This window comes from Haliotis rufescens, unplaced genomic scaffold (genome assembly GCF_023055435.1).
Source record: "Haliotis rufescens isolate VD_foot unplaced genomic scaffold, xgHalRufe1.0.p SCAF_18, whole genome shotgun sequence".
Lineage (NCBI taxonomy): Eukaryota > Metazoa > Mollusca > Gastropoda > Lepetellida > Haliotidae > Haliotis > Haliotis rufescens.
Genome location: NW_025963868.1, coordinates 11,492,041 through 11,519,759, shown reverse-complemented (window position 1 = coordinate 11,519,759; position 27,719 = coordinate 11,492,041). Strand labels below are relative to the sequence as shown.

The following is a 27,719-nucleotide window of genomic DNA, read 5'->3' as shown; positions in this document are numbered from 1 at the left end:
TCAAATTAAACACGGTTTCTTTGCAGTGTTTAGAAAACATATTGATTGCCCGTGTACATGCTTTCAATTGCCGTTGAATCTACGAGAAGAGGAAATATTATACGGTACATTGACAATCTCACATAAATTTACTTCGATAGATGTATTGCATTACCTGTTCTGACCCGTGAAGATCCGGGCTAGAATGGGTCTTCAGCAACCCATGCTTGCCGTAAAAGGCGACTAACGGGATCTGGTAGTCAGGCTCGCTGACTTGATAGATACATGGCATCGATCCCAATTGCGTGGATCGATGCTCATGATGTCGATCACTGGATTGTCTGGTCCAGACTCGATTCTTTTACAGACCGCCGTCATATAGCTGAAGTATTGCTGAGTGCGGCGTTAAACAACAAACAAACAAACAAACATTATCTGTTCTGGTACACCTGTTTGAAAACCACAATCAAACAGACATATTCTGCTTATGTTCTCATCTTTTAGAATATTTTCTTTAGATAATTTGAATGAGAGAACACAGATAATAAGGTTAAAAGATTTATTAATATAATTTCCTTATATTTTCTAAAACCGCATCATAATCAGCAGTAAGATGGAGCTCAAATTTACAGTTTTAGAAAAATATACATATATCAAAAGTTATTAGTAGGCATTCTAACTCAAAGGTAAATTTGGACAAGTAATTTATGTCATAGTTATAGCAAAAACAGAACCGAACGTCAGTGTTTCTAGTGGTAGGAGAAACACAAATAAAACACAAAATGATCCGGACACACTGAAAGCAATTGGGACTACACACTGACATAGAGAAAAGGTGACGTGTCACTTATTCAAACAATTGTCCGTCATATTCCACCTTAGTTATTCAGCATAGGTGAGTCTAATCTGCAGATTGATTTTATCATGCAACTGTAAGTTATCCGAAGATAACTTTCCGGTGGTCAGGTAAAGAACATGTGACATTATTCAAACATTTGTCCATCATATTCCACCTTAGTTATCCAGCACAAGTATGACCTAATTTGCAGATCGATTTCATCATGCAACTGTAAGTTGTCCCAAGGAAATTTTCCGGTGGTCATTTTGAGAACAGGTGACCTGTCCCTTATTCAAACAATTGTCCATCATATTCCACCTTAGTTATCCAGCATAAGTATGACCTAATTTGCAGATCGATTTCATCATGCAACTGTAAGTTGTCCCAAGGAAATTTTCCGGTGGTCATTTTGAGAACAGGTGACCTGTCACTTATTCAAATAATTCTCTGTCTTATTCCACTGGATATTTGCAGATGAGTTTCACCATGTAACACACCAGAAGGCGTCTCTTCCGGTGATCAAGAACACGTTTAATCTTCATGGTTACTATGAACACGTTGAATCTTCATTTTGACTGTATTTGGTAACGAACACTTACTCATATTGACAGTGTGTGAGCCTCCACTGAGGCATGGACGGTTTAATGCTATATACGGAGTACAATCCAAACAATCACTCACTCAGTTTGACATGATAATTATGATGACAGAAGTCAGGCATGAAGACAGTTAACAATCCACAGGACACGAGGGATTATTGAGAAGCTCTGAGCCTCACATAGAAAGATTTGACTTGAATACATTAAAATGGAAACGATACCACTTATCCCAAAGATGTCGGAGGGATTTTATCCCAGCTTCGTAAAGGTCATTCTCCATAACGTTTTCAGCTGCTACGACGTTGGAGTCGAAATTGGCTGCAGCATTATTCAGGTGTGGGAACAGATGGAAGTTTTAGGGAGCCAATTCAGGAAAATAAGGTGGGTGCTGAAGTCGTTCAAAGCCACTCATGTGGATTGAAGCCATGGTAATGACTGACTTGTGCATTGACGCATTTTCTTGATTGAAGGGTACGTCTTTCCTCAGCTTCCATGAGTTCTTCCCGTAATTGCATCACCAGTGCAGCAAAATATGCTCCGTTTATTGTCTGGCCTTTATGAAGATAGTCCACCATGTTGACACGTTCGGCATCTCAAAACACAAGGAGATAACCTTTTCAATCCGATGGGACAGCCTTTGCCTTCTTTGGTGGCGGTGAAGTAATATGCTTCCACTGTGCTGATTATTGTTTATGAGATAATTGAAAGTAATCATTCCTTGGAACTGATAATCTCAGACATTCTCAGTACGCGCACTAATATATCGTGGATTATCTTGATCATCTCTGGTGGTGTTGACGTCATAGACATTAAAAGCTGCTGCCCACATCTTTACGGTGGAATAGGAAGGGACATCCTTTCCTAGTGTTGTACTCTTCATGGATGTTTTTTTTTCTTCTTTTTTGTGTATTCCTTTTTGGATTGCACGTTCCTCAAGTGTGTCAGTTTTCCAAAGTTCAGAGACCCCTGCCTATTTTACCATAAAAAAGAAGTTGCGCTGCTCATTTGACTCAAATGTGTAAAGGATACACCTCAAAGACATCATGTTATGTAAACAACAACTGATTTCCCTTTTACACGATTCCTTCTATGTGGGGCTCAGAACTTGGCAATCTACCCTCGTAAAAATCCTTACAAAAATATTCAACATGGGTATCACATTCACATCATGTGACAACAATATTTTAATAAATACAAAGATGTAATGCTGACCCTGCGCAGTATTATAGTGAACATTCATAATATCAATCATTAGTTTGCATAGGTGAATGTCAAACAACTGTAATAAACAACAAACAAAAGGCACTTGACACATTAATGGTGAGAATACCTGAAACTGTATCGGAAAGTAGAGATCAATCACATCACGATGTATATAACGTACAAATAAAAAAAGGGTATCGCAAAGCATCACAGACAAACTTTTGTAACAATTCTCCACAAACCTCTGATTTATCAGAGCCCAGTTTCTCAAAGCGAATACGGCACTAATGACTAACTCCGAGTCATTAATTCAGACTTATGACAGTCGTACTTTAATGATCACTTCGTGATACGATACGATAAGCTCAATTAACATTTTGAGTGTGTGGCTTTTCAGGTGTGACTGTTATACTAGTTTAAAACACCATATTAGTGATACCTACAGGAAACCTAAGTCACACATTTCAACTCTGGCGTGTCTATTGTATTTATACATTTTATTTATAATTCCATTTTCGTTTTGCTAGGAAATCCCAAGGAATGTTGAAGCGGGCCGACAATTTCGCTGAGAACGCTATGTTCACAAATCTATATAGTCAGGTTTGCGTTCATGTGACCAGCCTCTGGTTACATTTAATTATTTTATTCACATTTTTTATTCACATAACACACATGGAAAACTGTACAAGTTTAATGCTTCAATACATATAACAGTTCTGTCTGAAAGACATCGATGCTATGTATTTTCGTGACAGCATTTGCAATACTTCATCTGTTATTACAGATAAGAACAGGAATTTGTTTTGATTGCTAGAATTGGTGAGGTAGTGTGACCGTTACACAGTTTCAATCTTTTGTTTATTGATACCTCAAGTGATACATGTTAAAAAGTTTGGATATGTAGATTATTTAATTTTTCAATTATGTACTTTTGATGCCAGAAAATCCCCAGGATTGAGGAAGTGGGCCGACATTCTCGTGAAGAAAGCTATAAATGTTTCTTATGAGCATTTGCAATTTCATTTTCTGGGTCTTAATTTTGGGGATACAAACACACGACTCGGATCAATGGCAAAGCTCAGATCTGGCGATTTTTCACATTCGTCGCAGATCGTTTTATCGAGTCATGTTAGTGATGATTTAGGGTACACATTCTCAAATCTACTTATGATAAAAATACTGATCTTCAAGATCTCGATGTTTGTCTCGATAATGAGATTTGGCCTTGGTCACAGCGAGCATGACATCAAATCTACTTGACTCTTATCCTCTAAATAAAGGTATTCTACATAAGCACGATTGAGTAATACCGCCATATTCTAATATTAGAGATCCGCCATTGATCTTAACCTTGGGTAAAAGCATTTTGGAGCTTAACATCATGTGTTTGCAGATTTACATGGAACCAACGGCTTAGTTATAAAATGATACAATCTGCTTTCCTTGTAACTGAATTTGCCAGGTTAGAAAATGTTGCGAACAAACATTTTTTTCAGATATACATTGATCAAACGCAATGAGGAATGAATGCGATGGTCATGTCGCCATGCAGAATGTCATCACCTCGCGTAAAACACTGCCTTGTTTTTGTCGGAGGATGAGCCTTCATAGATTCAAGTCAATTAAACAGGTTGTTTCCTCGTTACCAAACCAATAATAATCCCAATAGTGATGACCACAACAACCAAGACACCAACAACCGATCCAATTATTGCTGCTGTTCTGTTCTTGTCTTCCTTGTCAGTATCTGTAACAATAGATGTGATATTAAACCCTGTGATCATCAAACAGCGAGAGAATTCTCATTTCATGACGTATAATATCAGAATGACATCAAACATGATAACAAGGACATTTTTATTTCAACTAGTCTGTACTTTAAAGTACAGTCGGAAATGCTAGAAAATGCTTTTTGCCTGTTAAAAAAGGATATCCTTTTTCACAGACTTGTTATTGAAATATCGAGTAACAACCGATGGACCTACCTGTGCTTTGAAACATTTCAGTCACAAGGAGTCCTATCGATAAGTTTATAGGAGACAAAATCGAACGAAAACATTTCCAATGATGGCAGTCTGAAACGGACTATAGAAGAATGCGTGCGTGACTTCGTTATAATGATAATAATGTAGTCATCATAAAACATCTAATCCACACACAATAATCATTTGGAAAACAGTTCTAGATGTGCATCTTCTAAAATGACAAAATGACTCTGCATGTATTTTGTTAACATTGCTCCCATGATACATGTTACATCACTTGCATAGCCATAGCCATTGTGCATGACATGGAGTCTGTACGAAGAAATGTACACAGGTTCTTTACACTTTAGTGAGATAGAGGGAAACTATTTATTAATTTAGTGAGAGTGACTTACCGAACTGTCCAGGCTATTGGGTTTTCATTTTCAATAAGTTTACGGTATGATAAATAAAACAAAACACGTAGAGGGGTGGTAAAAAATAAAAAACTGTGACGAAAAAGGATATTAGACATCTTTGATACAAGGTGATTAGGCATATAGTGTACAAGCTGTATGAGGAGAAGGTAACCCTGATTTGTAGCAGAATGTGGGAGGAAATTAAAGATAAAATAAATCTTTCCCGGCGCGGACATCACTAACTATTGCGCTCCGAGAGATGGGATTTCGATACACTGCGCGTGACGATGACCGTGCACTTTTCAGGGTGAAAATATTCCATCCTGTCTATGAGGTAACATTATCTTCGGACCATTCATAACTATCACAGTCAGGGCGTCCAGATAATTTACCTTGGTGAATCATTCCACTGACTACATGTGGCTACCGACAGATGGACAAAAACCACCCATGGTACCATCAGATAAAGGTCATCATGTAATTGTTTTGCACGCTGCAATCCACGGTATGGGGCTTATTGATGGATGTGTGTTAGGTTGTGAGGCGAAAAAGAAAACTGGTGATTCTCATAAGGAATTTATAGGAGGTGACGTGTTAATGGATTGGTTGGAACTTCAGTTATTGCCAATTTTAAACAACATCATTGTCATTGTCATGGATATCGCCAGTTAATATAACGTCCGAGAATCAGATACTGTCGCTCAACCATGAGGAGTCTGAAAGCGACCATACAGGAATATATGACATTGTCGACTTCAGACCATACGACACGAAAGTTCAACTCATCGAGAAAAGTCGGCTCAGTAAGAAACCAGTAAAATGCAAGACATATGTGCTGGCGGCACAACACGGTCACGTTGTCTTAAGGACGCCAGTCAGACATTTTGAGGTCAATCCTGACTAAGTGTAAAGGGTTCGTGGCAAGACATAACATAACATTCAAAAGTACAGATTCATTTAAGCCATCACCGGAGATAAATGCTACCTCAAAATACCATCTGTAGAACTACAAATACTTTTTTGCTACCCCATCAACGCACATCAATAAAGTACAATAACAGCAATATTTTGAGACCACCCCCAACTCGGTGACATTTGCACCTGTGAGAATGCACGGGACGGTGTAAGGTCATCACCTTGGGACAGGTTTAAGGTAATTACCTCAGATTATAGGCCATTTCGTACATGCATGACAACACACGAATATGTCTAAGTTTATCATCATTTTACCTGTAAAAATATATTTTCAGGGTTATCACAATCACAGTTTCGACAGGCTAGATTAGGCCAATTTGCGTTATTTTTATATATGCTCATTTTAAAGCCCCATGACTCGTATTTATTAAATGAAGCCAGAAAAGCAATTTTCTAACATTTCCGACAGTACTTTAGTAATAAATATTCTTATTTTTGGATTGGCCTGGTAGAATTTCCCTTGAGAAAAATAACAAGCTTAAGCATTTGAATGGATGGCATTATTCACACTGTTCAAGTCGATGCGGAAACACGTCTAGGTATCATCTTTGTTTGCAGTGACAACTTTGTTCCATCTTTGTGTCAGTTTGACTTATTGCACTAGAATTAAATGTTTAAAATCAATTTTGAGTAGTCTCGGGCCACGCGCGATAGCTCTTACGTTGTCCAACTATTGCCACATCTGTCGTACGTACCTGTACCAGATGTCCCAGGATCTTTGATAAATTGAACTAACGGATTTTGCCAACTTGTAAAGAATATTTTTTAGTTATCCAAATATTCCTTTAGAATGTGAATGGATTCAAACAAAAATATCACTTGTCGAATGTCTACATAGGGCTTGTCAGAAAACAGCAGAATAATTTACAATAACGAACTGACTCTTCGTTAATAATATCTTAGCTACACAGCAGCATATTTATAAAACGTTGTGATAAATAGAGGTTATCACGCGAGTGTGATTGGGGATGGTAAATATATTCTGCATTAGGAATAAACATTGTATTTAGCGAGCCTTGGCGAGCTAAAAACATAGTGTTTATTCCTAATACAGGATATTTACCATCCCCAAACACACAAGCGTGATAACCTCTTTATCATATAATGTCATTCTTTAATTTCTGTGCTTCAAAATCGCTTTCCCTCTCTCACAAACATTACCGAAACATTGCGAGTTTTCCTGGAATGCGCGCATTAATATTTATTACGTCATAGGGTAAGTGATGTGTCAGTCGGACAGTGACAGTAGCCAATATAGTTCCAACTGAAATCTGTTTCTTATCCAGTGGCGAAGCAACATATACGCAAAACAACAATTGTTTTTAATTGCCTTTCGCGGCAATCCATCGGTCTGTCCGCTAGAATATCTGCCCTTTGTCAAAGGGAAGCTACTCTAACCCTAGTCTATGAGACGTCACGGCCACGGTCAGACGTTGTTGACAGTCGGTCTGTCCTGTCATAACGTTAAGGAGTGTAGTCAGATGTACACACAGCGACAAAACGAAACAAGGTAACAATTCAAATATATTTAGGCCAAATCCAACTATTTTAATTTGTGGAGAAGATTTCAAGCCGCAGAGGTCTACAAGCACATATATGGCTACTGATCCCGCTTGGCTAGGCCTCGTGCCCTGGCAAAAGTGTTTCGAAATTTATATCTCCAAAGTTGCCAAAACTTATAAAATGCCTTAGCTACGTCACAGTTAGACACTAATTTTCAGTATATTAGACTGTTCTTTTGATAATGATAGCAATTATCCCTGTTGTTTATCCAGATTTCCGATGGTTAATTCTGACTCGATCGCCGAATGACGAGGGCGACGCCATATTTGTTTATAAACAGTGAAAGTAGTCCCTACTTGACCTTTGATATTTGCATCTCTATCCGCATATGACCCCAACGGATATCGTTTTTATCCGTTGTCTTTATCCTGCCGAGAAACCTACCCATTATATGATAAAGAATTATACTTGCTCTTGGGTATATGCGTTAAACCCCCGCAGGTGACAGTCCTTTGTTGATTGGTACAGTTGAAAACAAGCGTCACATCTCCAAAGGTAGTGTCCGTTAGAATCACTGTTGTGTTTGTATTTGTGGGTTGACCAACAGCCTCAGATGTCAGCACGTGATGCCATGAACTTCCGACTTGTAGGGTGAAGTTGAAGGCTGTAGAACAGAAGAGGTCCTTCAGGTCCACTGTAACGGACCGGTTGTACAGTTCTTCAGTTGTATCTGTGTCTATCTCACTGGTTATGTTGCAGGATGGGATCTCTGAAAAAAAATATATATCAGGTATAGCCACACTTCCCTGGTGTATCAACATCCGTATCGGTTCCCACGTTGCGTAAGGACCCACCGCCAAAACTGAGGAAGGGTCTTCTGAAATAGGATAAATGTGACTATTATTCTCCACAAATGTCTGACTTTTTGTATAATAGCTACCACCATACATAATTTAACCACCACCAGCATACATAATACCACCACCACCACTACAATACATAATACAACCACCACCATCACCATACATATTACAACAACCACCACCACCATACATAATACAACCACCACCACCACCACCACCATACATAATACCACCACCACCACCATACATAATACCACCACCACCACCATACATAATACCACCACCACCACCACCACCACCATACATAATACAACAACCACCACCACCATACGTAATGGTTATCATGTATACCCACACTTCCCTGGTGTATCAACATCCGTATCGGTTCACACGTTGCGTGAGGACCCACCGCCAAAACTTTGGAAGGATCTTCTAAAATAAGAGAAATGTGACTATTATTCTCCACAAATGTCTGACGTCAACTTTTTGTATAATAGCTACCTGCATGTTTGCATGTTAAATTGAACATATGTGACCCACCGGGAGAATAGGGATCTTTTCGGTGCCAGGATCCAATTGTAACATGACGTCAACTTACTAAAGTGAAGATCGTGTGCTGTACGAACACATGTTATTTTTCTCTCATTATTTCCAAACCTTTCAGCACACATGTCATCACACAGATTGGCTAAGACTGCAGTTATAATTTTAACAGTTATAAGTCGGAAAACCAGTGCAAATGTTTGATGCTATGTATCTATTTAATGAATATGAATTGGAGCTTGTGAATCGTATTTTTGTCTTCCGAAGCTAAGGTGGTTATAAAATATAATGAAAAGTCAAAATATGATTTCTCACCCATACAGTCCCGTATCTCATGGCTGTTCACATATATGTATATTGTTGAATCTAACTTCATTCAACAGGTTAAGCAGGGTAAATCAACAAAGGGATTGACAGTCAAATGCACGTTGGCGAGGAAAGTCTTTTGCATTTGTAATTTTACTTCTAAGGAATTGGGCCCGTGAAGATCCGGGGAATAGGTCTTCAGGAACCCATGCTTGCCGTAAAAGGCGACTATGCTTGTCGCGAGAGGCGTCTTGGTTGATGCATGTCATCGACCTCAGTTGCGTGGGTCGATGCTCTTGTTGTGGATTGTCTGGTCCAGACTCGATTACTTACAGACCGCCGTCATACAGCTGGAATAATGCTGAGTGCGGCGTAAAACAACACAGAAACAAACAAACTAAGGAATTGTATATACTAAACGTCGTGCAATTTAGTAACTTCTAAAATAGTGCACTGCCTCCTCAAGGTCGCAGAATCAGATATGAAATCAAATACAAGAGGGTGACAGAAGTTGTTCTATAAACAAACTTACTAATTGCATTCACGGTGCAGTATGAAGACCGTCCCTGGACTATGCTTGTCACAGGTCGCAGAATCAGATATGAAATCAAATACAAGAGGGTGACAGAAGTTGTTCTATAAACAAACTTACTAATTGCATTCACAGTGCAGTATGAAGACCCTCCCTGGGCGTCATCCTCACACCGCCATGTACCTGTCCTACGTGGCTGTACATCGTGTATGACCAGTTCAGTGCCGGTGGTGTTAACTACCGTCCCTGTGTACCCCACAATGCCTGTACACAGCCCCCGTTTCATGTCACAGTGCGGGGCGTGGAGACCCCCTGGGCCAGAGTACATGATGACGGTGTCAGTGTCTGAGGCAGAGCAGTACAGTCGGGCAGAGGATCCAAGGTCAGACAACTCAGGGCATCGGAACTCAGGTTGACCTGAAACAGATCTCTTGGTATGGCTTTGTGTACAAGAATCTGAACCTGTAAGTTTTATATGGATCGTAGGCGATTCCTGCTAATGAATAATAACAGAACCACTGGTAGTTATGTCATTGCAAAAATATCCAAATATACACCTATTACGGGAAAATATGGATGTCGTGTTGAGAAGTAACTGCTAAACTGAATGAACTGGGGGCGGGAAACTCTTACATATGTATGTTATATTGGGCGCAGTCACATACCTGATAAAATAGATAACAAGTTCACGGATTTATGTACAGAAAAAATTCAAGTTATATTCGCACATTTTCTCACCTCTAAATAAAATAGGAATTGTTTTAAATACTGATAAAGTATTGTTTAAGAGTATCAAAAACACAAAACACACGCCCATCGTCTGCTAATCGGACATATGATGTTACTACTAATGAATTACTTGTTCTTTAGTAACTTCAGAAGAATACTATTTAAAGTTTACCCTCTTACTTTTTGTCATCTCATTTTAAGCAGGTATTTACATGTGCACTTCAAATGAATGAAAAAAGAATTTATTGTTTGGAACAAAAGGTAGATTATAGAGGAACGTGTGACCATTAACAGCATTAACCGTTGTTGCGTACATTATGCCTTTATATCATGTATTTGTTGTGTGTAATTATTGGCATAATATTTGAATAAAATTGCAATCAGTATAAAGGGGTTGTATCCTTCATCCAGTGGTTCATTTGCCTGTTTCCCCTTATCCTTCCACTGAAACGTTTTTGTATTACCATGATAACTTGAGTTACATATTGATAATCGTCTAGTAAGCAAAATACAGTGAACTACATATCTGCTAAACAATTGTGTAAGTATTTAAAAACACTATTTAGTTTCATAGAATGATGTCTGGGTGTACATCACAGTTGAGTTTTGTTACCACAGATGTCAGTGAGGAAATGTCTCATTCAACATGACGTCAATGTCACCGTCGGTTGCACATTTATGCATACATGTCATTATTTATAACATTCATATTCAAAACATATACACAGTATATACTATTTGATTTGTAATCAACCGAGTCCCTAAATACATAATTCGTTTTATGGAGAGCAACTGTTATTCTTTGTACGACGTTTCTAGAGCTACTTCTGGCTCCAACATCAGGTGAATGCTCGTAAGAACACAGAGTACTATATATATATATAATTTTTTAATTTAAAGTTTACACGATATGATATAAGGCTTTTCCATTGGACCAGAGCCGGTCAAATGACCGCGAAATTGACGTTCATAAGTGTATGAACGACACAATTTGACGTTCGTACGTTTTGTTCACGAATATCCTCGCTACAGCCTATCCTAATGAGCAAACGAAGAAATGCACGTCTAAACTATCGTAGTATCGACTCGATGCGTGTCTTGGCTGACACTGACCGTCTCCAGCGATCTATGAATTTACCTTTGTGGCTGTTTGACGCATCTTTATTCACCTTTCAATGATCGGCCAGTTGATCAATGATGACTAACACATTTAACCGTCACAGGTTCCTTAACAACTTCGGAAATCTCTCCCGTCACGTTTATCGTGTCGGCTATTTTGACGTCTTGTACTTGATGTAAATGTATTTCGACGCGCTGTCATTGTGACTGACTTACTGAGGTAGTTCTTTACAGAACTTTCTCATCTGATGAGGATATGATTTCAACATATGTGCTGCGTAAAATGTTTCTGAAGAGCAAGTTGTGCGTCCATACGCTCATGTCGCCTCCTTTTTGAGGAACTATCTTACTCAGCGATATAGCTGGTTGTTGTATGGCTGTCAGTGTAAACATGAAGTCACACGTACTTAATAAAATTGTCTTTAGATCTTGGCCTACACCCATTGAGGTAAGAAATTGTGATAAAATAATTATAAGAACTGACTTCCACTTTGTGTGAGTTCATTGGAGTATGAACCTTCATACTCCAATGAACTCACACAAAGTGGGAGTCAGTTCTTAAACCTACCTACCTACCTACCTACCTACCTACCTACCTACCTACCTACATACATACATACATACATACATACATACATACATACATACATACATATATACATACATACATCATGAATTCATGTTCTCCCAACTTCTAAAAGTCTCCTCACAAAGGCTTTAGACTTCCTACAGTGTCATCACATACTGTTCAGGGGTAGACACCACTGGTAATATCCCGGACTATCGTGCTAGTGGCTGCTTTTTTCATAGAGCATACAGTTCCTAAACATAGCCGAATACTATATAACCGTCATTGCTTTTTTTCTTTCTTTTGCCATAACCGTCTGCTTGTAATGCAATGGGAAGTACATTTTATATTCATCTTTCATCAAACATTCTTCATTTCCCCATCTTTTGTCAAACCATTTACATACTTCACTTTTAAAACGTTCCATTGCCAATTCAGTTCTCAGTATTGTATTTGTCATCTTCTATGACAACTACGTGTGAGAATACAATGTGTTTGTTTTGGAAGGCATATCCGATGATATGTCAAACTAGAATTATTTACGTATAACCCTTCTACTTCGACACAGGCGTGTTTGACTGCATTGTGGATTACTTTCTCATGAGTACGAACTGCAAATACCTAATGATGAGAATAGCAATATCACTGACAACGTTTACAAGGGGATTTCGAGAAAAGTCTTTTATAGATACTATAGAAGTGGGACCATTTGGTATACAGTTTGAATTTGGAATACTGAAAAATACGAATTACTTCCGTTTCATACAATGTAACAGTTTCATAAACCTCAGTGTTGATTTAAACTAATTTTAAACTAATTTGTTTCACTTTCTGAGTGCAAAGGTTTGCAACTGAAGCGTAGTCTCTTTCCTTTCCCGAAAATGTCCTAACGGTACATTATATAATGTATATTATTTATTTAAAGTTGTATTCAATGGTTACAGCTCAATGCAATAGTTACATTGTATTTGCTAATCGGATATGAGAAGCGCGACGTCATTCGTTGACCACATGCTGAATGTGTGATAAATGTATTTCATTTATATCCACGCAATGTAAGGCCGGGCATGTCATCTCAGGTATTCTATTGCTTGTAATTAATTAAAGTTATTATTTACACATAAAAACATCAATGTTGCCTGCGATATTCATGTTTGATTCCATTTTGTTTTTAGTGAGAGGGAGAGAGAGAGAGAGAGAGAGAGAGAGAGAGAGAGAGAGAGAGAGAAATACAAAAGTCCAAAGATGAGTACCGTTATGCTGTTTTGACGTCACAGCGCAGTCTAACATGGTATGAAGTCATAGTGCAATCTAACATTGTGACGTCACAAGAAGATGCATAACATTGTGTGGGACAGGTGTACGACTTATACAGATAAAGTATTGTAGTGGCAGTAAAATGTACAATAATTGTATAAATAATTCAATTACTTGGGGCCATTTAAGTTGTGTTTGTGAAAGTATTAATAAAAAACATTTCTTTTATCTTTCTCAGTGTAAAACGGGAATATCACAAAATTTGGTGCTTTATTCCCGGCACATTGATCCCGGTCGGGATAGGACGTGGAATTGGCGCCCTGCATTTGGATGTACCAGGAAGCTGCATGTGTTCTGCTGATTTTGGAATAAGTATGTCAAGTGTTATTGCTTCTACATACATTTTGTTTGTCGATTAGTTCACATGTAAGAAGGCTTGCAGCTTTCATTTCAAGCCTTTTTTCAGCTTGATTCAAAGGTTTAAATGGAACGCTTTTTCATACAGATTATTTCAGGAATGTGAAGTCGAAGTTGGTCGCAAAGGATTGTCGAAGGTCTTGCTCTGAAGTTGTTTGATCAAGATTATGACGTTCAAGGCTACAGTGAAGCTTTAAAAAGTGGACATGTGGGGGACATTTTCAAATTTGACGTATCAGTGACAAAAATCATGTCCGATGCAATACCCTATTTTTGACTTGCCCTCTATGTTCCCGTGTTTTTTTCAGGTGAACAATTGACTTGCCTTTGCATGTGTTTGTGACGGGTGCCACCAATAAGGCAGGATACGCCTTTTCGCAAACACCTGGTAGCATAACTATTTGATAGTGATTCCTAAACACATGTTAATGATATAGTCGGAATCGTACAATCGACCGTTTCTGGCAGAAAAAATATTAGAATATCGAAACTTAAGGTTTTTGTCGCTTTTATTTATTCACATACGACCCGTGAAGATTCCGGGGTAGAATAGGTCTTCAGCAACCCATTCTTGCCATAAAAGGCGACTATGCTTGTCGTAAAAGGCGACTAACGGGATCGGGTGGTCAGGCTCCCTGACTTGGTTGATACATGTCATCAATCCCAATTGCGTGGATCGATGCTCATGATATCAATCACTATATTGTCTGGTCCAGACTCGATTATTTACAGACCGCCGTCATATAGCTGGAATATTGCTGAGTGCGGCGTTAAACAACAAACCAACCAACCAACCAAAATATATTCACATACAAATAAACCCAGTTCCAAATGAGGAGCGATCGTTAGTTTTTATTTTCCGGTCACAAGGCGTATCTGTGTTAGCAAATCAGAGTATTCTCCCTTGCCAAGAAACTTTCAAAATCCAGACAAAACCTGAACACAAATACTCCAGACACAGCCAAATTTTCAGTATGACACACGCTTTAGTCGTATGGTCCTTACACGGAACCGTCACGTTATCTCTCAAACTTTCACTCCAAATTGCAATCTATTGAATGAAAATAGCAATATGCAATCGGCAAATGTACGGTTATACGGTCTTAGTATAAATATGACATTGCAGGCGTTACATTACATCCAATCCTTGCAGCCTCAATTACTTTGCAAGGATGAATAATTGGTTGTCAATTATTCACTGTCTTTACCCTGCGGTTCAATACATTTACATTTCGAATAGACGGCACATATTTTTTCTTTGACACTGAAGTGAATGATTTCAAACTTTGTCGTAAAAATGAGTCGCCAGCGGGGCTCAATTATTCGTATAATCCTTAAAAGTTCAGACGAAGATTTGTATAATCCTGTTTTTTTGCAATTAGATAAACCTTTAACGAGCAAAGCTTAAACATCAGATACACGCATACATGTACATTGTATATTCCTTTTCAGGGCTCTATATTTCCTGTAATACCCATCAGCGTGCGTTTCAAACTTGCAAGAGATTGAAAAAACACTCGTTAAGGAAACCACGAAATTGTAAACTCAGCACACGGCGGAGCTGATGTACGTGCAACATGTGCATTCCACGCACATCACGCAAGAGCGACTGACATTGTATAAATTGTCAAAGCGTTAGGGATAAGTTTGAAACAGGGAATGTGCACGTATTTCTACATTATTAAAATGTAATGAGCCCATAAACATAATACATGGAAACAAATGTGAAATTGAACTTACCCATGTGTTTCCAGGGTTAGGCAGGCTGTAATAACATGAACCTTTGCATTCAGACTTCCACTCAGTAGGTACAATTTATGAATAACAACTTTTCCTTAATATACAATTACAGGGGAGTTTATAACATATGAGCAATTCTAGCGATAAGTGTATTTAATACTTCCTTCTTAATTGAGGACTGTGGGGTAGCCCAGTGGTTAAAGCGTTCGGTTGTCACGCTGAAGGCCAAGGTTCGATTCCCGACATGGGTACAATGTGTGAAGCCCATTCTGGTGTCCCCCACCGTGATATTGCTGGAATATTGCTAAGAGCGGCGTAAACCTCACTCACTCACTCACTTATTGAGCTTCGTCTGTTTGTTCATTGTAATCACATCACTAATATTCTGCCTGCTCAATTTGCGACCTTTGAATCGACAAACAAGGAAAGGGTGATTTGGAAATAAACTACGACTCTGTAGATGAACTGGGTGTTTGTGTATATTTGTGTATAGAGGCAGTTAAAATGAATACACAATCGTGAACAGACTGCTATATAGGCAGATGTGTTTGGTATATTCAATATGGCCATAATTCATTTTGCGTTTGTTTGAGCAGGAAGTCTATATATAGTCTCTCTAGTTTGAGGTTCAGAATTTGCACAACAACTTACTGAGATCATCCTTGCAAAGAGCATGGTCTTACATGGTGTGTTTTATGAAGATGTCACACGTGTAAAAGTTGATTACTTACAGACGACTGACAACTGATTCAGGTGAGCTAACACGTAGATCTGGAGAAGTCCTCGCAGTACCGTGAGCGCCTTGCCTCCAGAAAGCGGCATCTGTTGATATCAAAGAACAGATCTATAGAAATAGATAGTTACAGCTGAAACATTTTAAACGGTTATTTTAATAATTTTTGTAAATATTGTTTTTTTATTGTCTGAAGTCGAGAATTATTCATTCGTTGCCCACTCATTAATGTTTGTTTGTTTGTTTGTTTGTTTGTGTGTGTGTGTGTGTGGGGGGGGGGGGGGGGGGGTTGTTGTAACACCTCACTCAGCAATATTCCAGCTATGTGACGGCAGTCTGTAAATAATCGAGTCTCAACCAGACAATCCAGTGATTAATATCATGAGCATCGATCTACTCAGTTGTGATACAATGACATGCATCAACTAAGTCAGCGAGCCCGGCAACCCGAACCCTTTAGTGGTCTCATACGACAAGAATGGGTGGCTGAAGACCAATTCTGACCCGGAACTTTATGGAACAACTCATTTATGAGAGTGAGGGTGCACGTAACATCTCAATACATTCACTTTGCCATTATTTATCCTAATTCCTTCCAGATAAACACACAGCGAATAATGAATAATTTCGTACCTAATGAGTGACTGTCATTCAAATTATTCGAGCTGCAGAGCTAACTAGCATAGTTGAAATAGTATTACATTATGAGAGAAAATGTGGCTAGAATTGTCACATGAAAGCCATTTTTTTATAATATTGTTCGTGATATAGAGAATCTCACCCGAGTGTCTTTTAATTTGATGTCAAGCCTCGGAGTTTTGCCACTTTTATCAACTTGTGTTGATATATTTGATTTTATTTATCATCCAACATCATTCTTCCAACTTTTTCAGTTTGTAGACAGTAATAAGCGGTGTCTTAAGTGTAAAAAGTACTGCTAACAGCTTCAGTAGCAGAGCCATTAGTGATGTCATTTGATTGTGACGTCATGGTAACCAATGACATCCCAATGGTCAGCAAAGCATTGTGATGCAACTTCATCGCAGTGATATCTACAATGTAGATACTTGATCTCACCCAAGCATATCTCCTGTGATAAAATTATTTCAATAGTTGTATAGTCTTAAGTATTTGATACAACACATTCGTTATTGAAATATGACAATTAACTGAAATTGAATTGCTATAAACATTGCTTACGTACAGTAAGTAATCCGATGAAAATTCGCCTCCAGGCGAACAGTGGAATATGCGCTAGATGACAATTAGTTTGAATGTTATATGTACATTTTAAAATGATTCAGTTGAGGAAGTGACACAATTAGACTATCACGAGATGAACCGGACATCCTCTGACCCTCTTGTGAAACACATAACATCACGACCATACCATGGGACCAGGACGTTTTTATTATGTGGAAACTGGGGATTTAATCACTAATTCAAATTTTGTTTGCACTGTGTAGTAGAGTAGCTGATATTTGTTATGAACCAAACTATGTTCACCACAACTTCAGAAAAAATAAAAAAAACATTGTGTCTATTCCGAAATGCCTTCCATGTCATAAATACTAGTATTCAGTGACGTGCTGAACTTGCCATTTGTACTGAGATCAATTATGATATTTGAAAGATGATAAAGTCCAGATTTAGTGGTGACGTTATCATAAATCAATTTTTAAAAGGTGAAATACCTTTGATGCGGATCACACGTGATGTGTAATTTGGTGGACAAGTATAATTGTGTTTTCTTCACATGTCAACCGTGCCCTGGCTCGGTGACCGGTAACAGCATCGTAACCTGCAACAGGAAGGAAATAAACAGTCAGTATTGTTTTCCATCATTCTGGTTTACCCTGAAATAATATCACTGGATATTTGATATATTTGATTAAAACGTATCTTTGACGTTTGCATGCTTCATTATTGTTTCAGAAATGGAAATTATTCATTATCTTGAAGACAATTACTTCAATAATTTACAATTCCAATATACAAGGGGTAGGAGTGAGATGGGAGGTGTGACGGCTGGAATAATGCTACATGCGGCATTAAACTATACTCATTCACTCTAAATGACAGGACTATTTTGTATTTTGACACCGAAGTGAATTATTCGAATTGTTTCGGAAAACATGGGCTCACATATTCGTATAATATCGTATAAAGTACAGAAGACAATATGTACAACATTGTGCTACACCCTGTTGGCTGTGACGATGTTCATGTTAAATCAATTAGGCAAACCTTCGGCGAGAAAAACTTAGACATCAGAGAAATGAACACATGTTTATTCTTGTTCAGGGCTCAATGTATTTCCTACACTCCTCGTCAGACTCCCTGAGGATTTCACAGTCCACGTGCATCACACTAGGGCGACCCCCACTGAATAAATACAGCCTACAAAGAGTTCTGGTTAATTTTACAAATAATTTCCACAAGATGGTGTTTTGTCAAAGCGTAAAAGTAGGGAAGTGTTGTGGGTATACCCTGATAACTCTCAATTTTTTTTAAATAATTGATTTTTGGCTTTATCATTTTTAAGGAAAGGAGAGTTACTCGAACAGTCTCCTCTTCTTATTACATGAAAACAAACATGAATTTGATCTACCTATTTTCTGCCAGTGGTAAGGCATGTTACATACTGACAAAAAGTAACAATGCGCGTGCTGATCGGTCTTGGAATAAACACATGCATCTGTGAACAAAAAAACAGAACATGCATTCACTCACAGCAAAACATTGCAACGTCTTGAATGTGCTTAAGTGTCTGCATTAGCGTACACATGCATTTGTATCAGCAAACATATGTGTCTGTATTAGTGTACAGTATTTTGATAGAAATCTCCTTTAGGATCCTACGAAATAGTGAAGAACTGTATCATGCATTGTAACAGCGACAATGGACAGCTTGCAAGTACGACTCATGAAGTGAGGTGAAATGGTTTTTGTATCTTGCGTTCCAGATAATTGCACTTATATAGCGACGTGCATGCACATGTGTGTGTGTGCGTGCGTGCGTGCGTGCGTGCGTGCGTGTGTTGTGTGTGTGTGTGTGTGTGTGTGTGTGTGTGTGTGTGTGTGTGTGTGTGTGTGTGTGTGTGTGTGTGTGTGTGTGTGTGTGTGTGTGTGTGTGTGTGTGTGTGTGTGTGCGTATGTGTACGTGCATGTGTTGGCTGTTAGTTCTAGTCCGGACTTATGCCGGTTTTATAATACTGGCCCTCTGAGATATCATGCCTCAGTTTCACATAAAAAACCCACTCAGACACAGTATACTGACCCCGAGCCGACCAGTCCTTTAGCGCTAGACAGGGTAACAACAAGCACCATCCTTTGACGTCGTTTGGTATGAGGCGGCAGGTGATAGAGCACCGACCTTCCGCTCTATCCACTAGACCACGGAGGTGGTCCTATTGTATAAGTAATGACGAATTATTCTGATTCATCTTACCCATTTGTGAGGCATGCTGCATACAGAGGGAACATGCATAATGACTTGCACTCCTACTATTGTGTCTCAGAGTACTATCTCGATAGTAACAAGGCATATGCTGATCCACACCTTGAGTAAAGGTATCTAGGAACAAAATATAGATGCATTGGAACACTCAAGACGTTGCAGTTGCACGTGCATTTGAAGCAATGGATAATGTTGTTTTATGCTAAATACTTGTATTTCTTTCCGCTCTATCCACTAGACCACGGAGGTGGTCCTATTGTATAAGTAATGACGAATTATTCTGATTCAATGATCTTACCCTTTTGTGAGGCATGCTGCATACAGAAGGAACATGCATAATGAATTGCACTCCTACTATTGTGTCTCAGAGTACTATCTCGATAGTAACAAGGCATATGCTGATTCACACCTTGCGTAAAGGTATCTAAGAACCAAAAATAGATGCATTGGAACACTCAAGACGTTGCAGTTACACGTGCATTTGAAGCAATGGATAATATTGTTTTATGCTAAATACTTGTATTTTCTTTGACATTTGGTCACTGAGGGAAAACTTCTTGTTCCCTCGACTGAACATCAATTGATATTGATGCCATTTATATCTTTTACATATACTAAATTGTTTTAAACCATCTTCACCGCCTTAGTCCACTCATTTTCATCGTTGGCAAGGACCCGCGACAGGTATAAGCGATTTATTTTCCCTCTCAGAAATGTATTTCCCTGCCAGGTGGGATACATAGTACTTTATCAAGATCATATGATCCAATCAGATCTCATCATTCTGACATGATGGTATGACAAATGCCTTTATCTTACCTCGCATTAAAATACTAGGTACTGATAAGGAGCGGGCAATTACTTTTCCATTTATCGCCATCACAGGTGAGGAATAAACTTAATGTATCCCACTTAGGAATCAATCGGAACGTATCATAGGTAACTTCGCTATCTCGCAAAAGTATCGTTGAGTTTCTGAAATGAAGTCAAGTTTATCCGAATGCATTATGTGAAGGGAAGTAACTCGGTTCGTTTGCGTCGTCTGCTACGAGTTTTGCTGACTCAGTGAAATTGTTCTGAACCTGCTTGAAGGAATTTCGGTCAGTTAAATTCGGGATCATCCGATCCCTCGGGAGATATGATGCCTATGTGTACCCTATGTGTGAGGCTGGCGGCTCAGGGTACATGGGCCCACGCACAGGGCACATCACACCATGTACCCCTCGCGATCGGTTGATATCTAATATTGTGTCAGTGAACATATGTGTCTGTATCAGTTAACGTTGGTGTTTGTATGAGTGTACGTATGTGTCTGTATCAGTTAACGTTGGTGTTTGTATGAGTGTACGTATGTGTCTGTATCAGTTAACGTTGGTGTTTGTATGAGTGTACGTATGTGTCTGTATCAGTTAACGTTGGTGTTTGTATGAGTGTACGTATGTGTCTGTATCAGTTAACGTTGGTGTTTGTATGAGTGTACGTATGTGTCTGTATCAGTTAACGTTGGTGTTTGTATGAGTGTACGTATGTGTCTGTATCAGTTAACGTTGGTGTTTGTATGAGTGTACGTATGTGTCTGTATCAGTTAACGTTGGTGTTTGTATGAGTGTACATATGTGTCTGTATCAGTTAACGTTGGTGTTTGTATGAGTGTACGTATGTGTCTGTATCAGTTAACGTTGGTGTTTCTATGAGTGTACGTATGTGTCTGTATCAGTTAACGTTGGTGTTTGTATGAGTGTACGTATGTGTCTGTATCAGTTAACGTTGGTGTTTGTATGAGTGTACGTATGTGTCTGTATCAGTTAACGTTGGTGTTTGTATGAGTGTACGTATGTGTCTGTATCAGTTAACGTTGGTGTTTGTATGAGTGTACGTATGTGTCTGTATCAGTTAACGTTGGTGTTTGTATGAGTGTACATATATGTCTGTATCAGTGTACATATATATCTACATCAGTGTACATATATGTCTGTATCAGGGTACATATATATCTACATCAGTGTACATATATGTCTGTATCAGTGTACATATATATCTACATCGGTGTACATATATGTCTGTATCAGTGTACATATGTATCTACATCGGTGTACATATATGTCTGTATCAGTGTACATATATATCTACATCGGTGTACATATATGTCTGTATCAGTATACATATATATCTACTTCAGTGTACATATATGTCTGTATCAGTGTACATATATATCTATATCAGTGTACATATATGTCTGTATCAGTGTACATATATATCTACATCAGTGTACATATATGTCTGTATCAGTGTACATATATATCTACTTCAGTGTACATATAAGTATCTACATCGGTGTACATATATGTCTGTATCAGTGTACATATATATCTATATCAGTGTACATATATGTCTGTATCAGTGTACATATATATCTACTTCAGTGTACATATAAGTATCTACATCGGTGTACATATATATCTGTATCAGTGTACATATATGTCTGTATCAGTGTACATATATGTCTGTATCAGGGTACATATATATCTACTTCAGTGTACATATATGTATGTATCACAGTACATATATATCTACATCAGTGTACATATATGTCTGTATCAGTGTACATATATATCTACATCAGTGTACATATATGTCTGTATCAGTGTACATATATATCTACATCAGTGTACATATATGTCTGTATCAGTGTACATATATATCTACTTCAGTGTACATATATGTATGTATCACAGTACATATATATCTACATCAGTGTACATATATGTCTGTATCAGTGTACATATATGTCTATATCAGTGTACATATATGTCTATATCAGTGTACATATATGTCTATATCAGTGTACATATATGTCTGTATCAGTGTACATATATATCTATATCAGTGTACATATATGTCTATATCAGTGTACATATATGTCTATATCAGTGTACATATATGTCTGTATCAGTGTACATATATGTCTATATCAGTGTACATATATGTCTGTATCAGTGTACATATATATCTACATCAGTGTACATATATGTCTGTATCAGGGTACATATATATCTACATCAGTGTACATATATGTCTGTATCAGTGTACATATATATCTACATCAGTGTACATATATGTCTGTATCAGGGTACATATATATCTACATCAGTGTACATATATGTCTGTATCAGTGTACATATATATCTACTTCAGTGTACATATATGTCTGTATCAGTGTACATATATATCTACATCGGTGTACATATATGTCTGTATCAGTGTACATATATATCTACTTCAGTGTACATATATGTCTGTATCAGTGTACATATATATCTACATCAGTGTACATATATGTCTGTATCAGTGTACATATATATCTACTTCAGTGTACATATATGTCTGTATCAGTGTACATATATATCTACATCAGTGTACATATAAGTATCTACATCGGTGTACATATATATCTGTATCAGTGTACATATATATCTACATCGGTGTACATATATATCTACATCGGTGTACATATATGTCTGTATCAGTGTACATATATATCTACATCGGTGTACATATATGTCTGTATCAGTGTACATATATATCTACATCAGTGTACATATATGTCTGTATCAGTGTACATATATATCTACATCAGTGTACATATATGTCTGTATCAGTGTACATATATATCTACATCAGTGTACATATATGTCTGTATCGGTGTACATATATATCTACATCGGTGTACATATATGTCTGCATCAGTGTACATATATATCTACATCAGTGTACATATATGTCTGTATCAGTGTACATATATATCTACATCAGTGTACATATATGTCTGTATCAGTGTACATATATATCTACATCGGTGTACATATATGTCTGTATCAGTGTACATATATATCTACATCAGTGTACATATAAGTATCTACATCGGTGTACATATATATCTGTATCAGTGTACATATATGTCTGTATCAGTGTACATATATATCTACATTAGTGTACATATATGTCTGCATCAGTGTACATATAAGTATCTACATCGGTGTACATATATATCTACATCAGTGTACATATATGTCTATATCAGTGTACATATATATCTACTTCAGTGTACATATATGTCTGTATCAGTGTACATATATATCTACATCAGTGTACATATATGTCTGTATCAGTGTACATATATATCTACATCAGTGTACATATATATCTACATCAGTGTACATATATGTCTATATCAGTATACATATATATCTACATCAGTGTACATATATATCTACATCAGTGTACATATATATCTACTTCAGTGTACATATATGTCTGTATCAGTGTACATATATATCTACATCAGTGTACATATATGTCTGTATCAGTGTACATATATATCTACATCAGTGTACACATTAGTGTCTGTATCAGTGTACATATATATCTACATCAGTGTACATATATATCTACATCAGTGTACACATTAGTGTCTGTATCAGTGTACATATATATCTACATCAGTGTACATATATATCTACATCAGTGTACATATATGTCTATATCAGTATACATATATATCTACATCAGTGTACATATATATCTACATCAGTGTACATATATATCTACTTCAGTGTACATATATGTCTGTATCAGTATACATATATATCTACATCAGTGTACATATATGTCTGTATCAGTGTACATATATATCTACATCAGTGTACACATTAGTGTCTGTATCAGTGTACATATATATCTACATCAGTGTCCTCATATATGTCTGTATCAGTGTACATATATATCTACATCAGTGTACACATTAGTGTCTGTATCAGTGTACATATATATCTACATCAGTGTACACATTAGTGTCTGTATCAGTGTACATATATATCTACATCAGTGTACACATAGGTGTCTGTATCAGTGTACATATATATCTACATCAGTGTACACATTAGTGTCTGCATCAGTGTACATATATATCTACATCAGTGTACACATTAGTGTCTGTAGCAGTGTACATATATATCTACATCAGTGTACATATATATCTACATCAGTGTACACAAAGGTGTCTGTTTCATTGTACATATATGTGTGTATCACTGAACTTATATTTCTGCATCAATGTTCATATATATCTACATCTGTGTCCACATAAGTGTCTGTGTCAGTGTACACATATGCCTGTATCAGTGTACATATATATCTATATCAGTAAACATATATATCGGTATGCATGTACATACTGATTAATTAATTTTCTTGTTTCTACTCTCCGATACTAATGGAGGAAATAAAGATTATTCATTCATTCATTCATTCATTCATATATATCTGCATCAGTGTAGATATAAGTGTCTGTATCAGTGTACATATCTATCTGCATCAGTGAGCATATCTATCTGCATCAGTGAACATATATATCTACATCAGTGTACATATAAATATGCTTTAGTGTACCTATATGTGCATGTATCAGTGTACACGTGAGTCTGTATCAGTGTACTGGTGTGTATATATCAGTGTACGCGTGTATCTGTTTTAGGGTACACGTGTATCTGTATCAGTGTACACGTGTATCTGTATAAGTGTACACGTGTGTCTGTATCAGTGTACACGTGTGTCTGTATCAGTGTACACGTGTGTCTGTATCAGTGTACACGTGTGTCTGTAACAGTAAACACGTGTGTCTGTATCAGTGTACACGTGTGTCTGTATCAGTGTACACGTGTGTCTGTATCAGTGTACACGTGTGTCTGTATCAGTGTACACGTGTGTCTGTATCAGTGTACACGTGTGTCTGTATCAGTGTACACGTGTGTCTGTATCAGTGTACACGTGTGTCTGTATCAGTGTACACGTGTGTCTGTAACAGTAAACACGTGTGTCTGTATCAGTGTACACGTGTGTCTGTATCAGTGTACACGTGTGTCTGTATCAGTGTACACGTGTGTCTGTATCAGTGTACACGTGTGTCTGTATCAGTGTACACGTGTGTCTGTAACAGTAAACACGTGTGTCTGTATCAGTGTACACGTGTGTCTGTATCAGTGTACACGTGTGTCTGTATCAGTGTACACGTGTGTCTGTATCAGTGTACACGTGTGTCTGTATCAGTGTACACGTGTGTCTGTATCAGTGTACGCGTGTGTCTGTATCAGTGTACGCGTGTGTATGTATCAGTGTACACGTGTGTCTGTATCAGTGTACACGTGTGTCTGTATCAGTGTACACGTGTGTCTGTATCAGTGTACACGTGTGTCTGTATCAGTGTACACGTGTGTCTGTATCAGTGTACACGTGTGTCTGTATCAGTGTACACGTGTGTCTGTATCAGTGTACACGTGTGTCTGTATCAGTGTACACGTGTGTCTGTATCAGTGTACACGTGTGTCTGTATCAGTGTACACGTGTATCTGTATCAGTGTACGCGTGTGTCTGTATCAGTGTAGATTTGGCTGTGTCAGCGTACATCCGTCTATGTAGTGCTTATTAATTATAATTAAAATACTTTTTCGGTCTAATCTCCTCAAAGCATCTTTCTTCTGAAACATCAATAACGACATCTTTTCTATTGCAATTTCGGGAGTTTGACATTACCTTGGACCTTGGAAGGTCGACACTCGCAACAAATATCCCTTTTTCTTTTCTTGTTGGTATTGCCAGAGATTTCACTGGGATAAATACGCCCAGAGGTATATGCAGTTATGAACATAATTATTTTGCAAAGAAAGTATTTTTGCTGTACTGTGTCGTCACCGACAACTTTTTATTTGTTGTCTAGATGCACATGTCTGCAAATGCCATGTCAATTATGCATACATGGTGGCCAGCATAGGCGCTACATCTTCCCGCATGTGTACTGCAAGCGATGGGGGGATGCATGCCGGTATTAATATGTTATTATGCATCTATAACGCGATGCAGAATGTTGTCAAATTCAACCTACATTGATCAACGTGAGAAATATTACTTTTTCTCTTCTTCGACGATTCTGACACAACTCTTGAACTATATCCAAACGAGAATCTCTTCTCATGTCAGCCATTTTGGGCTGAATGCTTACATGTGCAAATGCCTCACTCTCCTCGCGGAATACATACGTCGAATATTGCAACCTTACCACTGTCTTAAACATAAGTTATAAACTTAATTCCAGAGTACATAGGCAATATACACCTACCAGATAATCCACTCTGTAACAAATCCCGTGATAGTCGCAGCCTGTACTAGAGAATGGCAATAGACATGGAAAGTCGAGAGTAGTGCAAATACCTATGAACAGGAGGCTGGAGAGGGGGCGTTTGGGGAGTCGGTCGGTGCATTATGATCTGGCGTAACAAGAGATGCGAGGGATGAAAGTTACGCTTTATACTGTTTTCTGGCGGTGTTGGTCCCCTCTCAGTCCATGACACAGAAACACATACTTACACGTACAATGATAATACCACAGGGTTTCATAAGAGCGTATGTCGAAAAAAAATATCTTATATTCCTATGACCTTCAAAAGAAGATTATATTTCATTTCGTGTGCATTTAGCTGTTGTAGAATAATACAAAGGAATATTTGGTTGAATATCTTGGTCTGTGTGTGCATTGATTGATTGATGGATGGATGGATGCATGGATGGGTAAACAGGGTAATATTCAAATTGAGGAGATAAATAACAGCAACGCTTCCAGGCGGAGAAAGCAGTGATGTGACTTAATACGTTCCTCGTCGTTAATGCATCACGGCCGTGCTATTGCGACGACGTGCTGTTCGTCCCTAATTGTGTGTGTAACGGGAGAACCAGTTTGCCTGTCTCTATTAACCATATATCCCGTATAAGTAGGTCACTGTTCGCATCGGCTCAGCATCCTAACAGAGCGAATGTAACCAGCCTCCACACACTCAGAGAATAAGTAATCCCCACATACACTCTGTCTTAAGTTTCTGGAGTTGTTATGTCGTCCCTTAGTCTGTCATATGGACCCTGAAAC

The 27,719-nt window shown here is 37.9% G+C and overlaps 1 protein-coding gene across 3 annotated transcripts; it reads right to left on the bottom strand.

Moving 5' to 3' along the window:
• Positions 1-524: 524 nt before the first annotated feature.
• Positions 525-27,030, bottom strand: LOC124119117. Of its 3 annotated transcripts, XM_048398218.1 has the most exons (7): positions 26,919-27,030; positions 17,982-18,088; positions 16,286-16,376; positions 15,555-15,579; positions 9,845-10,141; positions 7,953-8,249; positions 525-4,366 (listed from the first exon to the last, which is right to left on the bottom strand). In XM_048398218.1, the coding sequence occupies exons 4-7, from the start codon at positions 15,556-15,558 to the stop codon at positions 4,242-4,244; spliced, it is 723 nt and encodes a 240-aa protein (XP_048254175.1). In that variant the 5' UTR covers positions 15,559-15,579; positions 16,286-16,376; positions 17,982-18,088; positions 26,919-27,030; the 3' UTR covers positions 525-4,241. The 3 variants fall into 3 exon arrangements, with proteins under 3 accessions (XP_048254175.1, XP_046337483.1, XP_046337484.1); XM_046481527.2 differs by lacking the exon at positions 15,555-15,579; XM_046481528.2 differs by lacking the exons at positions 15,555-15,579; positions 17,982-18,088; positions 26,919-27,030 and adding an exon at positions 17,492-17,542.
• Between the last annotated feature and the right edge of the window lie 689 nt (positions 27,031-27,719).

Coding starts and splice junctions, on each gene's coding strand:
- LOC124119117 (XM_046481527.2), bottom strand. CDS start 16,376: ATGCCGCTTTCTGGAGGCAAGGCGCTCACGGTACTGCGAGGACTTCTC. Junction 10,142..16,285: donor GAATCAGTTGTCAGTCGTCT/GTAAGTAATCAA, acceptor GATCTGTTTCAG/GTCAACCTGAGTTCCGATGC. Junction 8,250..9,844: donor CTGCACTGTGAATGCAATTA/GTAAGTTTGTTT, acceptor ATTTTTTTTCAG/AGATCCCATCCTGCAACATA.